Here is an 18,319-nt window from a genome sequence, read left to right as displayed (position 1 = left end):
AATGACGACATGCGGCTATACATGTCATCACTGGTCAGATTTGGCAGGGGTCCAGAGAAAACTACGGTGTCCGACATTGTTTTTGCATATGTACACACCGACTCAACATTAATCTTAGTGACCTCCGATTGGCGTTCCTAGAGCCTGGCCTGTAGGTTAGAGACATGTTGAATCGACCAAAAAACAAGGCCCAATGTACCTGGCGAGAGTACATTCAGACAGCCAAGAGGTTCTTATGATCTGTCCATACAATAAAGGGTTACTCCGTGCCTTCAAGCTAATGCCGCCACTCTTCCAGCACCAACTTTACTGCCAGAAGTTCTCGATTCCCCACATCCGCGGGTGTTAGTCGACGTCAGAAGGCAGCACATGGATGCATCTTCTGATCAGGGCCAGAGTGCTGGGACAACACGGCCCCCACCCCACTGTCCGATGCATCTACCTCAACGATAAACTGCTTGGTGGGATCTGGATGCACTAAGATGGGAACAGATGTGAACAGGAACTTTAAACTGTCAAAGGCAACCCGGGCCTCAGGCGGCCAGGAGAAAGGTGATTTGGTGGAGGTTAGTTTGGTTAATGGGGCTGCGACCTTGCTGTAATCCCTGATAAACCTGCGGTAGAATCCCAAAAATTGTTGTAGCTGTTTACAGGAAACCGGAACTAGCCACTCTACCACTGCCTGGATCATGGCTAGGTGTGCCTGCATCTGTCCTCGCCCAATGATATAGCTCAAAAAACTCACGGAGCTGGAGTGAAATTCACAGTTCTCGGTCTTGACATAAAGTCGGTTCTCCAGCAGCCGCTGAAGAACCTGGCGGACGTGGAAAGGGGGAAACGTGCTCAACGGGATCTCTGGAAAAAAAATCAAAATATCATCCAAATATACAAAAACAAAACGATTCAGGAAGTCACGAAGTATGTTGTTCACCAGGTTTTGGAAAACTGCAGGCGTATTAATCAAACCAAAAGGCATTATCCGGTACTCAATGTGGCCGAGTGGGGTGTTGAAAGCGGTCTTTCATTCGTCCCCCTCCTTTATACGCACCAGGTGGTAGACGTTGCGAAGATCCAGTTTGGAGAAGACTGTGGCTTGCTGCAGGGGTTCAAATGCTGAGTTGATCAGTGGCAAAGCATATTTGATTTTGATTTTGTTATGTTGTTCAGGTCACGGTAATCAATATAGGGACGAAGGGACTTATCTTTCTTAGAAACAAAAGAAGCCGATGGGAGACGAGGAGGGGTGGATCAGACCGGTCTTCAGGGAGTCACAGATGTATGTCTCCATGGAGAGAGATTGTAGAGCCTGCTGGATGGAAGTGGGGCATCAGGGAGCAGTTTGATCTCACAGTCATAAGGTCGGTGAGCTGGAAGAGACAGCGCTAGATCCTTGCTGAACACTCTTTTCAGGTCATGATATTCAGAGGGGACTTTAGTTAAGTCAGGGGACTCAGTCTAGTGGGGGAGTAGCACCTTCTGCTGGGGGTAATGCAGATTGCAGACAAGAGGATAAGCAGTGAGGGCTCCAGCCCAGAATCTTGTCGGTAGCCCAGTCAATATGAGGATTATGTAGTTTGAGCCAGGGAAACCCTAAAATGATAGGGGTCTGTGGGGTAGAGATGACTTTAAATGAGATGTCTTCACGGTGATTTCCAGATAACACTAGTCTAAGGGATTTCGTAGACTCAGTAACATGGGCTAGGATGTGGCCATCTAAGGCCTGGGCAGTACAGGGCTCAGTAAGTGGTTCTAGAGGGAAACTAAATTGAAGGGCCAGACTTCGATCAATAAAATTTCCCTCAGCACCAGAGTCAATAAGGGCTTGGAGACTTGGAGGCTTAGAGAAATCAAAGGCGTGCACAAAGTGGCAGGGATTAGCAGACAAAGGTGATTGTTAGTGGGGCTAAGGTGCTGGCCCCTCATTACAGCCACACCTACTGAAGAGCTGGGCCTTTTGGCCGAACCGGGCATGAAGAGACAAAGTGACCCTTGCCACCAAAATAGAGGCACTCACCCTGATTATGTCTGCGGGAGTGTTCTTTCTGTGTCAGCCGGGCCCGCCCCACTGCATGGGCTCTGGTAGGGGACAGGAAGTTGACTGCGGCCCAGAGGTAGTGGCAGGGATCAGAAGGGCAGTGTAGGTGAGTGGGCGACGTGGCCGAGGATCAGAGGTGGGCCAGTTAATACGCTCCCTCCGCCGCTCATGCTCAAACTGGAGCCAGTGGGATCATCTGGCGGGAAGGACAGGTAGAGTTGGGTGTTGTCTGCGTAGCAGTGGTAAGAGAAGCCGTGCGAGCGAATGATTGACCTCAGTGAGGTGGTGTAAATTGAGAAGAGAAGGGGCCCTAACACTGAGCCTTGGGGCCCCCCGTGGAGAGGCAATGGGAGGAGGATAATTATCCTTGCCAAAAAACATTGTAGGAATGCCCCGAGAGGAAAGATTCGAACCACAGGAGTGCTTTACTCGAGATGCCCATTGCTGAGAGAGCGGATAGCAGGATGTGTCAAAGGCAGCTGATAGGTCAAGCAGGATAAGAACCGAGGATTGGGCTGCAGCTTTAGCTGACCTTAGGGCTTCTGTTACAGACAGAAGAGCCGTTTCAGTAGAGTGAGCTGTGACGGGGCTTGTACTGCAAATGAACAAAAATGGCCTAGTCTTAAATGATGTCTTTGTGATTTATTGTGCTCATCCATCCCAAAGTGCAAAAATAGCGCTCAGTAACAAAATAGTCAAAATTAGTATTTACAAAATGTACAGTATTTACAGTCCAAAAAACCACAAAAATCTATAAAAAAAGCAGAGGCTCTCTCTCTCAGTTACCTTCTCTGTAACAGCTCTGGCACACACACTTCCCCTGGGCTGAAGAAGGAACCCCTTTTAACCACTGAGGCCCATCCCCCCAGATAATTAACTCAACAATTGGCCATATCTCAATCTCATTATATTTCATTAAAGGGGCTATATGTAGTTTTTCTACTAAAATGAATCCTTTTTTTATTGCCTGTGTGTGAAGGGGTTGTAATCTGACATTAAAATGATCCACTTGCTGGGTTTGGCTATTAACTCTGAAGGCAAGTATTCCTATTCCTATTTGAAAGCTCCGGGTTGGATTTTCCATGAAATCCAGTGACTGACACCTGCATGCGTGCTCCCAAGCCTCTCGCTTTGTCTACTGACTTTGCACTCAGCAGCGATGACACTGCAACTTACGACATGGAGTCTGCAAAAACTAAGAAACGACCTGCTCCCAGCACAACACAGCCTCCAACACAAACTTTTGCTTTTGAATCATGGAGAAACCTCCGCTTTGTTTTGGGTATAAAAACAAACCCGGAGTTGGCTTTCATCGTATTGGACAGGTAAGCTAACATTACTACAAAGCATGTAAAATATATTGTATATATATATATATACATATATATATATTTTAAAGTGTCAAAGCCTGCAAGAAATGATGTAATGGTAAAAAGCTAATGTGGATCGATTTGTTTACTATCCCATAGTGATGCAGCCAGGAGCAGCCAGCTAACGCTACATTAGCTCGGACCCGCCGCTGTTTGCTTCATAACGTTCAATTTACATTTATTGCCTTTTACCGATACTCAGGTCTACAGCTTCTCCACCTCTCAGTCGCTGTAACTAACATGACCCACATAATATACAACCCAGAGGAACAACCATCCACTAACACTACAGTGAAGTTACTGACTGCGGTCAAACTGTTATAACGTGTGACACAGTCTCGTTATAATATTCAGTCCAGCTCACTAACAGTTTCATTGTCATCCAAAACATGTAGCTGTGCTGAAATTGCTGAGCCTCCAGTGACAGATTCACAGATCGTAAAGACAGTTCCTGAAAGCAGCAGGCGAGCTAATGATGTAGCACGTTGGCTAAATGCAGTGTAACTTTATCATGTAACGAGCATGGATTAGTTCAACATCAAGCTGATAAAAATATTACTGTAACGTCGCAGTGGGAGTTTACCTGAGTTTCCACCATGTTGTGTGAAGCTGGCTCCCTATCCGTCTATAGCTGCTCTCACTTTGCCTTTTTTGGTAGTACTGTGCCAAAATGACTGTCTCACTGTGCTGAATGAAAGGTACGGAACTTGTGTTGATCTGCCTCTGAGACGAGAACGTTGAAGTAACAGAGCCTGAACATGTCTGAGTGAAAAGCCACAGCCAGCATGCAGGTGTTCCTGCGTTTATTGCAGGATTTCTGTATGACAGTGGTTGTGTTTCGGATTCTGCTCACTCATGAGTTCAAGCGAGCATGTGTACGAGCACACGCCTGGTAGCAATCTTAAAACCGCACCGCTAGTGGCTACTGGAAACTACATAATGCCCCTTTAATACAAAAATACCATAAATGTTCTAAAATTACAAGCAACAAAATACATATGTCACTGTGCCTCAAATATGCCCAGGAATAATAATAAAATTATTTTGGGCCAAAAAATGGCATCTGGACATGATGTCATTGTGATGTCGCACGCTGGCATACCGCGTCTGATGCAATACAATCAGGAAGTGTAACAGGCGCGCAGTTTGACAGTCGTGTGTGGTGATTGTGGAGTGAATAATGGGAAATGTTTGGACGTCGAGGTTATGGCGTAGACGTTGGTTTAGCAGTGGCCAAGTGTGCACCCATGACTACTGTGATGGCTGTCAAGAGGGGAATCAACAGGGAAACGGAGTGAACGGGAGAAATGGGTGAGTAGCGAGTGTGTATGTGTGAGTGTGTGCGCGGTTATAATGGTTGCGCTGAGTTACCCGCGGGACCTGACAGGGCTACTATGTTACATGGGCACTCTATCAGCCAGACTGATATGGATCTAGGAGGTCATTCCCTAAGAGGAATTCTGAGACCTGTTTGAATACTGCCATTCAATAGTTTGGGATAAAAAAGGTAGTAGAGACACTGGTCGATAGTTCTCAACTTGAGTTGGGTCAAGTGAGGGCTTTTTGAGCAAGGGTGTAACCCGAGCCCTTTTGAAAGTGGTCGGGAAGGTTCCTGAAGCCAGAGAAGTATTTATCACATGAGTGATTGTCGGGACCACAGTAGGAGAAATGGCTTGGAGGAGATTCGTAGGAATCGGGTCCAGTGGGCATGTAGTTGGACGGCTACGGGTCAAGAGTTCTGATACTTCGCTCTCTGTGAGAGGAGTAAACGAAGTGAACAACCACCTGGGAGGGCAGAGGAAAAGATGTAGGAGGACTGCTACAATGGTTGAGTTTGAGTGTTTCAGAGAATTGGCTAGTTATAGCCTCCACTTTGCCTGTGAAGAAGGCAGCAAAGGTATCAGCAGACAAGTTTGTGGGTGGTGGAGGTGGAGGAGGATTTAGTAGTGTTTTAAAAGTGGAAAATAATTTCCTTGAGGAGGATAGGAGTAATTGGTAGCCCTTAAGGTCGGCGGGGTCTTTGGTTTTTCGCCATTTTCTTTCAGCGGCTCTGAGATCAGTACGGAGCCCATGGATGGTATCAGTTAGCCACGGGTGGGACTGGTTTGGGCGAGCAGGCTTGGTGGATAGAGGACACAGGCTATCCAGGCACGAGCTTAGTGTAGAGCACAGAGATTGTGCAGATCCATTGACCTCAAGTGAGGAAAATGTGGAGCAGGAAAGACGAGTCATGTGCTAAATGCGGTTAGCTGTTAGCATTCGGCTCACAGCCTTTATGTCTGTTGTTATACTGTTAGCTGTGTAATTGAGTAAAAGCGGTTACTACCAGTTATTGTTACTCTTCATGAAAAAGCATATGGAAATTTTGCTTAGCCGTTTTATTTGATTCAGGAGGACATTGTGGCTGAAAAAAGGGGAAAGTTCCTGTGGACTACGACGGAAGAGTTTTCCCCTTCCAGTGTGATGTGATAGACTGCTGTCTTTTCCTGAGCTGCGTTTCTTTGTTTGCGTGCGCCTTCTGTGTGCTGCCAGAGACCATCGTCCCATTCCCTCACAATCTCATTCCCCTGCACATAATGGACACCTAATAACTTTACAACTTTACATGTGCATGTTTTTGTTTTTTCTGCTTGTGAAACAAGTGAACCGGCCATTGCATGTTTTGGCCCTCAATGCACCCGAGCCACGATCCAGACCTGCAATGAGTTCTAAAGACGTGTGTGAGTGTGTGTTTGTGGGCCAACAGCACAGTGGTATTGTTTGACGCTTACTGAGGTAATGCAGTGGTTATATAGAGTCCAATGAAACAAGACATATAAGGGTTTACAAGAGACTTACTAACAAGGGTTTTGTGTTTATTTTCCTGTGTTTTATTTTTTGTTTGTGAGTATTTTATGTTGGTATTTCGATTTGGCTATATTTTGTAAAGGTTATTTTTAGTTAAAAGGGAATTTATGTCTTTTTGTTACTGCCAAATTAATTAATTAATTGTGCTTTTTTCTGAGCATATTGGTGGTATATTCATTTGGGTTTGTCAGAGTAAATGCTTTTTGCTTACACAGATTAAACAGATACATGTAATTTGGTCTACAGTCTACATAAATATTAGAGTATAAATTTATATTACCTTTGTGTTTATCTGATGGGAGACACCGCCAGTTAAATTTTTCCATTTGAGAGTGGGTGAAGGTATCCATCATTTTCATTTGCTAGAATAATAGTACAGGTTACAGCACCAAAATATAAAAACTGTACCAAGGGCCCGCCCATAGTGACCACATACGAAGAAGTTAGTCAACGTTATACAATCACATGGGACGGTGTTACATTTCTTTTTAACAGCAGTAAATACTGTAATTCAGAATTATATTATATTTTTGTATGAGTAATCAGATCGTGAGCATTGTACAATCCAGAGTCAGACTCCTCGTATGTGTACACATACCTGGCAATAAAGCTGATTCTGATTCTAAACCAACTAACCCTGCAAACGTTCTGCATGTGCATGTTAAATATGTGCAAAGCCCCGGGTCATTTTCGTTAAATGAAGCTAACGTTGCATTACATGTGGAAATTAAAGAAAGTACTTATTATACTAATGCTGATGCTTTAGCACTTAAAATAACACTGGTTTGCTGGCTAGCAAACCAGAAACTAAGATTTCTCTTTATTTGTCACCTCACACTTGAAGGTACTGTACAACTAAAACACACACAAAAAAGATAATACAGAAAAAACACGTTAATTCTCACACACACACACACACACACACACTGCAAGTTACAAAAACATACTGAGTCTCATTTACAGCATGAGGAAATAACCAACATTTACATTTATTCATTTAGCTGACGCTTTTATCCAAAGCAACTTACAATTGCTCTACAGGTCAGAGGTCACACGCCTCTGGAGCAACGAGGGGTTAAGTGCTCAGAGACACAATGGTGCACGTGTTACAGTGGGAATCAAACCTGGGTCTCTCACACCAAAGGCATTTGTCTTATCCATTGCTCCATCCCCTACCACATCAGCAACCTTTAACATAGCCAGCATAACTGCAACAACTGTGTTGAATAATTAGCGCAGATAGCTTAATGCTAACTTATATGGGAATCTACATTCATATGCCAACAGAAATTAGCATTGTGATTGCATTTTCCACATAAACTACACATATTTGAATTCACATGCTGAACATTACGAGTGTACAGTGTGCAAATGGCACAGGTGGCATACATACTTACAGGCATGTGCTTCTTGTGCTCTGTGTGAAACAAAAGAACTGCTAATATCATAGGCTGACTAGCTAGAAAACCAAACTCCCAGTGGCCTAAACCGAAGCCACCACTAGGTGGAGACATTGCATGCTAAGAAAGTCAGTGCACAGTCTTACCTAGTTCACCTGTGTTCAGGCAGATCAGAACGCTGCAACAATGCTGGAACACCTGTCGCCGTCAACTCTCGACCCGGGCACGAAGTCCACATGTGCAGTGGCCTTAGTTACCTCAGCGAATGCCCGAACCACGACTCCAAGCTTTCTCCACCAACTACATTTAGCGGTTTCAACTACTCATTAGTAAACTTAAAATTTTGGGTTAGCTCACCTTTTTAAAAAAATATTTGTTCACTCAACTTTAAAGATAAAACTTTAAAATAACACTTTAGAGGTTGGGCTTTTTACCGTGTATGAAAATGTTAATTTATCTGAGGCTGCTTTCTTGCTGAGGTCAAAGACCTAACCTTTGCATAATAATAATAATAATAATATTTAGTGAAGTGAAGCAGGTCAAGTTGAAATGGTCAAAGTTAAATTTGAACAGAATGGACTCTATTTAAACACAAAGATAAGTTATGCTAATATTGATCCCTGACACAGCAGTGAGTGATAGGTCATATTCAACACTAGTTGCTAGTCAAACCAGTAATAAAGACAAAATATTAAAGCATTTAAATATAGAATTAAATGAAAATGGAATAACAAGATTAAAAAAGACATTTGTATATAATACTAAAATCTTAAATGAAAGATTGAAATGAGCGTACCGTGTAGTTTCCTCTTTCAGTTTAGACGGATCCTCAGCGTAAAATTTGATACCAAAGTAGAAAATGTACGGTGGCCCAACTGTGACAAAACAGTAAATAACAGAAAGAGATATTATGGCATTTTTTTGTTTTATAAAAACATGGCAGTAGTTAGAAGGAAAAATCTGATTACGAAGATTGAAGATGAAACGAATAGGAATGAACTGAATAAGTTATTTAATGACTCTCTAAATGAATGGAGGCTTTGGTCAGTTAGAAAAATGCTAAACTTTACATTAACTTTTAGACATAAGTCAGTAGGTGTAATTATACTTTTAAAAAGTCATGTAATTTATTGATTTTAACTGTCAGTCGTGTCGTTATGCTTTTGATCATTGAAACTCACCGAGGTTTCGATGTTGTGAAAGAGTTTTTGAAGGATCCAACCAGTGCTGTTAGAAACAAAAAACACAATTAAAATGAATTGGATTCAAATAAATGACAGCAAATTAAACTAAAGGAACACATATTTATAATACTCTACTCAGTATAACTTCATATTTCATTTGGTGGATGTTTTCTGGTTGTGTTTGTTTTTTTTTGTTCTGTGGTCTTTGCCATCTAGTTTTTTCTTGTTACTCTTGTCCTTCACTTTGCATTTTCCTGTCAGTTTCTTTGGTTTTGTCATTTTCTTGATGTGCTTTCATTTTTCTTACCGTCTGCTGTTTTTGATCACAGAATCTCAAACCGAAGAACTCGACTTCGACCAAGTTAAGGTGAGAAAGCACCTGCTGCAAGATGGCCATCGCCTTCGAAGATTTCTGAGGATAAAAAAGGATTTACTTCATCATTTTGTTCACATAAGCCCCTTTTCCTTTTTTAAAATTTATTTATTTATTTTTCCCATCACACAGTACCAGCTCGAGTCTGTTTGGTTTTCCACTGTGGAAAAGTTGTACCTTATTCACCTCTGTCGAGGTTCCATTCAAGCTGAGGTGATACTAAAATGTGACGTGAACACTGCTGATTGGTCAGAGAGAATCGTCACTATTCACTGCATCATCATTGTGCGCGCCAGACAGAGGTCAGCAACAGAAAGTTTTATATTTTACGGTTTCATACGTTATTTCATCACTAAATCTATTTCTGAGAAGTTTTGAGGTGAGAAATCAGCTGTGTAGATTTCCAATATTGACAGTTTTACGAGAAGTGATGGAGGAACAAAAATTGTTAGAGTTGAGGAGCTCCATGAGTGGCTGCGGAGAAGCCTGTACCAACCCGCGGGGAGGAGCACGTGAGGCCGGCCAGCCGCCCGCTCACAGAGCCCTCTGCTCCCGCCGTCACACAGACCGCTGCAGCAACAACGGCAGAGGAAAACACAGCTGGAAGCTTTTCATACCGCTTATCTGTCTTTACATTCTGAGGAAGGTTGAAACATTTTAACTTAAAAAAGAGAAAGCTGTGTGGATCGCTGGTGTGTGGCGTCACAGTGAACATTACGTCGCTGCAGTTGTGTGTGGCGTCGCTATGACGACCAGCTCCATTGAGGGGTGCTATCTCTGGGTACTATCTGCAATGGAAAACCAAAGGACAACCAAACTGAGTCGAGGCGAGCTTGTGGTTTACAGAACAAATGTCTGCCTGTTTCTCTGACTGAGAGAAAAGTACTTATTGGAGTTTTCTAGCAGAGTTTCAGGAGCAGGTAACATCCTCTCTAGAATGAACTTCATCTCACTTTCCCCATTGGACCATAAATTATTTGTTCAGAACTGAGACTCCGTTTTCCACCATCCTAAAGCCCTCTCACTCTTCAAAAGGAATTACATTTTACTCTGATGTCATGGCCACTGTTCCATGAACACCAGCTCTGTTCACGCACGCCATGATGTCAACGCCACTGTTAAAGGGACAGTCTGATACAGCATTCCCTACACCCCCAGCCATCCAGGGAGTAACCGACACAGCCGCAGCCTACATCATCCAGGGCAAATCCCACTGACGTCAGCTGACGTCAGCCCTGTCATCCAGCTCCAGCAATCACATCCGCCCCCTTTGCAGAACCCAATAATTTACATTTATTCATTTAGCTGACACCTTTATCCAAAGCAACACCAAAGGCACAGTCTTATCCATTGCGCCATTGCCACCCCAATAATGGAATAAAATCCTCTCCTTAACTCCATCTAAACCAATACTGTAATAATCTCAGTACCAATAATGTAGCTAATTGTTACATTAACGGTAAGTTATTACATTATTGGGTGAACCTTATTTTTGCAGAACCCGATAATGTAAGAATTTCTGATTACTGTAAGAACTTGGTTGTAGTAGCATGCTGCCACAAAATGTGTCAGTGGTGATGTTTTCAAGTAGGTGATGCCTTAATCATGTCTAATAACATAGCACTTTCTATTTATGAATATTACACACTAAACCTCGCCTGTTTCCAATAAGATGAAATTATACTAAATACCTCTTGAAACTGGAGTATTGTGTTTTGTTAGGGCCCAAGCATGAAATGTGCAAGGCCCCTACTGGAACTCAAGGGATTTTTTCCTGCAAAGTAATTCATTTTCGACAGCATAAACACGCTCGAAAACTCACCGAACTTTGCACACACATCAAGTGGCGTGAAAAAGTTGGTATTTTATGGGTCGCCATGAAACAGGAAGTTACACATTTTAAACTGCTGATATCTAAATCAAACATTGGTTTTAGGATTAAGCGTTTTTTCTTAGAGTTGTGTGTAGGCAGACGGAGGGACAGGACTGAAGTGAACATACTTATTTTATTCAGTGAACATGCTGCATTAAGAGAACAGATGATCCTTTCTTTGCATCTGAACATTTTGCTTCATCCTTCTGTAAATAAATATGTACTTAATAATAATTCCACCTTGTGGTGTGTAAAACGGATCAGCAGAAACAGTGATTTAAATTATGGAAGATTTTTGTAGTATATGATGAGCAGCTGCACATTTCAGTTTGTTTTGTTAGTTTACCTCCACGCTGCTTAACTAAGGTCATTTAATAAGACATGTAGTTTCATATGGAGATACAGGACCAGATGAAAAGGACTCTTTGGCTCTCTTTTCAATGATCATTGGCAGTGCAGCACTGTGTAATATCCACAATAAAAATGATTCAAAGTATTATATTATTAGAAATGATTGTTGTCCATTTGAAAATATTGACCAACCTACGAAAACAATGAATTCCCAAAACATTGTCACATTATTGGTGATTTTAACCCATGTAAATTTGTATCAGTTTTAATTTATTTGCCATCAGTTTGGCAAGTCTCCATTCATCATTCAGAGCACATGCTGCACAGGGGGTGTTGCACCGACTCCTCAGCAGGGATTAAGTGCAGCTGGGTGATTCCCTCTTGGCCAATCAGGATGTGGCGACGCCCACTCTGGAAGACATAAGAAGAGGGTCGTACCGGCACACGGTGGCTCATTCCTGAAACATTATGAACCCACGCTATGTGTGCAGACGTCGCTCTGTAGACAATGTCAGCCTGTAGCCTTTGAAGAGGCATTTTGTCCTGTCAAATACAAAACGTTATTTTCATTTATTATGATGTTGGGAACCGGGCCTCAGTCACCTTTCCCCTGTGGAAATAGTCCCGAGGTAATTTAATCAATAACGTAATAACCTCTTGTTAATGACAATTTATTACATCCTTGATACAGAGGTTATTACATTATTGTGGCATGCCTTGTATGTTTGGCCTACAGCCTGTGTGTGGACTCTTGCCAACGAGTCGTTCCATGTGAGCCTGGTTTTCACTGGATTAAACATCACTAACTGGATCAGAACCTTGTGTCTCACACAGGCTGCGGTTGAAAAGTAAAAAAAATAAAAATAAAATCTCCTTTCCTAACCACCTTTCCTTGACCTCGATGGAAAAAGTCATGAGGTCAAGGAAAGATGTGAAGGAGAATCCATAAGGACTTAGGAAAAGAGGACCGTGGGGTTCAGAGAATCCAACTGCTCTTTTCTAACCATGCGACGGCGGATTTTACTGACGTGACCTACCGTGATAAAACTACAATCTTCCCGAAGGTTGACTACAAAAAGCGCATCTTTGACACTGCGCCCCATGTTGTTGTAATGCAGGCCATCTAAAAGGTAGACAACACGGTGGAATATTTTACTTAATAACCAAGACAGCAGAAAGGCAGATAAGGTTCCTACCAGTCACTACATAATGGAAAGAGTTGTCACATTGAGAATGCTCACACTCACTCTCCTGCCCACCTATAGGCATATCAACATCCCAATTATATATAAATCCAGTTTTTCCCCAAAGAGAGAGTGTGTGTGTGTGTGTGTGTGTGTGTGTGTGTGTGTGTGTGTGTGTGTGTGTGTGTGTGTGTGTGTGTGTGTGTGTGTGTCTATATATAAAAAAGAGAGAGCTCTGTCATTAAATACGATTTTACCCATTTTAAAAATCAATGGAAAATCAGCATTAATAATGTGGCAGGCCGCCACAAATAAATCAGTGTGTGGGAAACACCTCCTGTAGGTCATCCAGCTGGATCTTTGCCTGTATAAAGGCGGAGTGTCAGCATCTGTGACTGAAGTATTAATTTGCTGAAGGCTGCAGTAACAGTCTCCTCACTTTGATCACGTAACCAGTAACAGCTCCATGGGTCTCAGTCATTGCTGACAGTTTAAGATATATGCATATCAGCAAGTTATGGCATAAGAGAGAAAAGGGTTAACAGCCAATGGTAATTTACGTGGTGATCAACCTCCTTTATCCGTCATGGTCGCTGATTTATTTTATTGCTGTAGAAAACAGTTAATAGCATATTTCAACAACCCGAAACATAAAACTGTGTTGAAACAGTATCAGATTACAAAAAAAAGAAAAAGAAGGAAACTGAGAGTCTTATTAAAGTATCATAATATGCGTCTGTGTTGCAGGATCTTGCTAAATGTAGTTGATGGATTTTATTTTTTGCATTTGAGAACGTGCGCCGCTTTAAATGTTGGCGCCGCAAGGAATTGTGGGACGGCATTCTCTCCTTTCGTAAAGGATGGTCCGGTGTACCCTATGCTAAAAGAGATATGAAAGGAAGCATTGAGGCACCTTTCCTCAGCTTTTAGAGAATTCCAGCAGCTCTTATCACGGCTGCCACTGAGATACTTCCGGGTCACTTCACTCAGACTTTTCGAACGCAGACACTGTAGGGTTGGAGGGGGTCCGTGGTGCTACGGCAGTTTCCCCACAACACAGATCAAAGCAGAGTGGAGATGGCACAGTAGATAAGACACGTCTTTGGTGTGATTCCCACTGCGACACATCCACCATTGTGAACCCCTCGTTGCTCCAGAGGCTGTGACCTCTGACATGTACAGCAGTAAGTCTCTTTGGATAAAAGCGTCAGCTAAATGAATAAATGTAGAGTGATTCCAAGCCTCACACAGTCTTCTTGTTTCATCAAGAAATCCTTTAAATGCATGACGGTGTGGTCTAGTGAACTGATGTATAAAGAATTATGAGAAAGGAAATGTAGGAAAAAAAAAACAGACTAGGCTAAAATAAACATTTTACAGGAAGGTCTCGCTCACCTTGATGCCTCGCTCGGCTGTTAGTGTGATTTTCCTCTCGTCCAATAGGAGGACCTCTCCATAAAATTCCTCCCGGTTGCCACGGAAACAGGCCATCGTTCCTTAAGAAACACATGAGACAGAGTTGCCATTGAACGCTATTAAAAAAAAATCCTCTTTTAACAAAAAGTCAGTTTTGCTGACTTTTGATTTTGTTTCATAAAGTATTAAATATTTGTAGATGAACTTCCTTTAATCTGCACGGACACAGCGAGACAATAAAACGCCAACTTCAAGTTTATCTCAAAGTGTTCACAAAGCTCCCAATCTGCCAATCTGTGTGTTACTAAAGGGTTAACAACCTGAGTGATGACGGGAAGATTAAAGTTCTAAATGTATGTCTGCCTTACTGAATAATTCTGTAAACAACAGTTTATAGAAATGAAATGCAGCGTTAAAAAGTCGCAGCAAATAAAAACAGACTGATAATAGTAAAAGGAAATGGTTAAATTCTCTTAAAACGAACTTGTGACGTCCTCAGCTTTCTGTTTACATCAGTGCAAATAGATGAGTCAGTGTGTTGTCTCATTAGAAACAACTTTGTTCTTTTTTTGTGCTTTATTAAGAAAGGACAGTTGAAAGAGGAATGTGGCAGCAAAGGGCCGCCATCGGACTCCTTTTGTAGCTGGAATTTTTTTTTGTTTGTTTGTTTTTTTTAAATGTATCAACGCGATACTGAGGTATTTGTTGATGATGCATTCTGGGCCCTGTTTCAGAAAGCCGGTTCAACAAACCCCGAGCTCTCAGCTGACTGAGCCTGAAGTAGGAAAGTCCAGAACAGCCAATCAGAAAAAGGTTCAGTCAACTCAGATGGTGCTTCTCAAGTCTCTTATTTGTCATTTCCTCGCTCCTCGCTTGAAACGGAAGTTGTTCCGCCATCTTACGTACCGTCCCAAAGCTCTTATTTGCATTTGAGGAGCGATCTGTGAGGAGCTGAGCGAGTATACACCAGTGCATCCTTGGCGGAAGTCTTTACTGACCTACATGCCCCCTTACTAGATAGCAGTTATATTGATTGGACGCTGCAGCTGATTGGACTGATCTGATACATCAGATAACATTAAAGTCAAGTGCATCACTGCAAAGAATTACTATTTGATTTTGTTTTATGATTCACTGTAGTTCATTGTAGGTCTGAACTTTATTAGAAAGAGTTCTCTTTCTTTTTAGTTCTCCCGTCAACTTTTATTATGGAGACAAAGTCAGAGCGAGTCTGTCAGCAATAAACATGTTTCACTTATTGTCATTTCTATTCAGTCACACGTGAGGCTGCTCATTCCTGTGTTTAGTCCAAATAGACGACTATAAGACATCCAGCCATCTCACCCAGTGCATCTGAAAGCAGCCAACGGCTCCACGAGTAAAATCAGCTGATGAAAGTATGAATGAAAGCCGCTATGCTAAAAAGTAAGTGTCAGACTGATATGATGGAACGCAGTGATCGATCGGTGATGAGTGATGTGCATTGCATAGATTAAATGTAGGCTATGCAGTAGGCTAGTGATAAAAGATACCAGGACTGGAAATAAACTGAAAGCCTAAAACTGAGCATCGACTAGAGTTTCAATCAACATCATTTCAATTTCTCTTAAACCTTTAGCCTGTGTTATTCAATAACGAATTCACAATCAGAATCAGTAAATCTAAATGCAGATAATATCAGCACTGTGCAAGTAGAAATGATCGTGTGCCTCTGAGCAGGACATAGCCTATAATTATTATTCATGTGCAGGTGTTTGTTAACAGCTGCAGAGAGAATCATGCTGCTGTGCTCTGATAACTGTGAGACTTTATTAGTACCAACACAGCGCACGTGTGCAGACACAAACTCCATCAAAAGTGTGTAGCCTAAAGCTGTTAGAGCCGACTGACAGCTGATCCAGCTGAGATCAGCTGCCGCTGTCATCAGAAATGGACGTCGCTTCGTGTGACGCTTCGGAGGAAAGGACATCTCATGTCTCTAAAAACATATATCCTTGTCCCATCTCTCCTCACTTGGTTTCCTTGCGTCTTTCCGTGCATCCCCGGTGGGCGGGACTAAGACGCAAGTGAGGGAAACATGGATACAATTAAGAGACTTGCGATGCACCCAGAGTATGTTGAGCCTGGAAGCGCATGCGTGGGAATGAAAAAGCCTCATTAATGGAGCTCCGAAAATACAATTCACCATGGCAACGGGTAAATAAAGGCAGAGCCTCCATTTTAATCGGGTGGAGCTAGAAATATGAACGCTGCCAACGCGGCCCCTGATAGGCTCTAAAACGCAGGAGTGGAGGATTGACATGTTAAAGTTAGTGCTTTTAGCTATAGTGTTGTTCATTCATCATTTACCAAACTGGAATTTCCTTATGAATGATAAAGGGCTGGAATTCTCCTACAGCCCATTAAGTTAATTTTAAAAAAGAAGGCTATTTTTATTAAGATATAATTTGAGATTTGGGTGAGAGCCCAAATGTAAGACACAGGAGTGACTTTAGTTCAGTGACTTTAATACAAGAAAACAAGACTTACAGGTAGTTGATTAATCCACAATCCAAATGCCCAAGGCAACAGAGAAACAGGCCGGACACTCCACACATGACATGAGAGAGCGTATACACGCTACAATGACCGGACAGGGACTGAACAGAAACACCAAACATTTATACACCAGGGACTAACCAGCAGGCGGGACAACACAGGTGACTGGGATCAGGACTAATGAGACAGGCAGCCAGAGGGCTTCTGGAGTAACAGACAGGAGACAGGTTACTGAACACCAAACACAGGCCATATCAAAATAAGATGTAAGAGATCAGAATAATATAAATAACTAATCCAGACACAACAGACAGATCACAGATAAACTACAACCAACAGGGAAAGCTGGGATTAAACAATATTATTACAACAACAATAACTAAGGCACAGAACTAAAATGCAGGGCTAAACCTAAGATACAAGACAGACAGACACAAATGAGCAAAACTGAACATGCAAATGAACAATGGAATAAAAGGCTAAACAGAGAACACAAGACCAAGAACAAAACCTCAAAACAGAAAACATGGACCAACTGTTACACAGAACAGGGTAGGGAACAAAGACAGAACCAACCAGGAAACAGGACAACAGACAGGACTGAAACCCAAAACACAACAGACAATATAACAACAAACTCACAGAGAGCTAAACTAAACAAGGCCGCAGGCAGAATGTGACAGCGTCCACATGAATATTAAAATCCCCTACAATAATAACTTTGTCCGTTTTAAGGACTAAAGTTGACAAAAACTCTGCAAATTCAGATAAGAATTCAGAATACGGGCCAGGTGCTCGGTACACTATAACAAAAAGAATTGGTTGCAGTGATTTCCAACTTGGGTGCGAAAGACTAAGAACAAGACTTTCAAATGAGTTATAGTTTAGTTTAGGTTTAGTGCTGATTAGTAGGCTAGAGTCGAAGATAGCTGCAACTCCACCTCCTCGGCCTGTGCCTCGAGGAATGTGAGTATTAATATGACTGGGAGGGGTGGATTCATTTAGGCTAACATATTCTCCATCACCCAGCCAGGTTTCAGTAAGACAAAATAAATCAATATCACATTTTTGAAACTCTCTACTCCAATTGCCCGTTTCCAGGTCCAGGAAAATGTGCTTCCAACTGGAGATCAGACTGGACCAACAGGAACTGGACCAGGTGTCGTAAACCCACAGGGCAACTCCCATGTGTTTGGTCAGTCTCACCTGATCACCCACTGGAACAACCTCGACTCTGAAAGAGATCCGGCTTGTAGGAAGTAGTGCATCCCTGTGGGGCCTCAGGCCTGTACAGGGTGAACGGTGGGTTCAGAGGGGACTCTTTAGGAAGACTCAGACCCCTCAGCTCTAGGGTCAAGTGTCAAAGACAATGCAGTCACTGATATGGACCCATCCTCTATCAGAGCATTCACTGTCAGACAGCAACACCCCCTTTCAGACCATAACCAAATAAATGTGTTGAAGTCGAATCAGTGATCCACAAAGGACCCAAGTAGCTGAACAAACTGAATCCTTTTTTTTTTAAAACCTGTCCTGCCCAGCAGCCTGGTATAGAGTATAATGACCTGGATACCATATTGTGCCAGACAGATTTTACTTTAACAAGAGAGTATTAAAATACTCCTTTGTCTGTTTTATTATTTATTTAATTATGTATTGATTTGTCACCGGGCCGGACAGGGGGGCAGACACGGGGATGGGGGGCACAAACAGACAGCACAGAGAAAGGACAACACCTGTAAGAGAAG

The 18,319-nt window shown here is 42.4% G+C and overlaps 1 protein-coding gene across 3 annotated transcripts in view; it reads right to left on the bottom strand.

The window, feature by feature from the left end:
• Window positions 1-16,676, bottom strand: part of epb41l4a (erythrocyte membrane protein band 4.1 like 4A) — a 30,636-nt gene extending 13,960 nt beyond the window's left edge. For all 3 annotated transcript variants that reach the window (XM_046066921.1, XM_046066922.1, XM_046066923.1), the window contains exons 1-5: window positions 16,563-16,676; window positions 14,013-14,113; window positions 9,144-9,248; window positions 8,834-8,879; window positions 8,449-8,527 (exon numbers count right to left, since the gene is read on the bottom strand). In XM_046066921.1, the coding sequence (XP_045922877.1) occupies window positions 8,449-8,527; window positions 8,834-8,879; window positions 9,144-9,248; window positions 14,013-14,108 (326 nt within the window). In that variant the 5' untranslated portion in view covers window positions 14,109-14,113; window positions 16,563-16,676. The remainder of the gene's footprint in view (window positions 1-8,448; window positions 8,528-8,833; window positions 8,880-9,143; window positions 9,249-14,012; window positions 14,114-16,562) is intronic.
• Between the last annotated feature and the right edge of the window lie 1,643 nt (window positions 16,677-18,319).

The sequence above is a fragment of the Micropterus dolomieu genome, linkage group LG13 (assembly GCF_021292245.1).
Source record: "Micropterus dolomieu isolate WLL.071019.BEF.003 ecotype Adirondacks linkage group LG13, ASM2129224v1, whole genome shotgun sequence".
Classification (NCBI taxonomy): Eukaryota; Metazoa; Chordata; class Actinopteri; order Centrarchiformes; family Centrarchidae; genus Micropterus; species Micropterus dolomieu.
The sequence above is the reverse complement of the archived record's forward strand: the minus strand, read 5'-3'. Positions and strand labels throughout refer to the sequence as shown.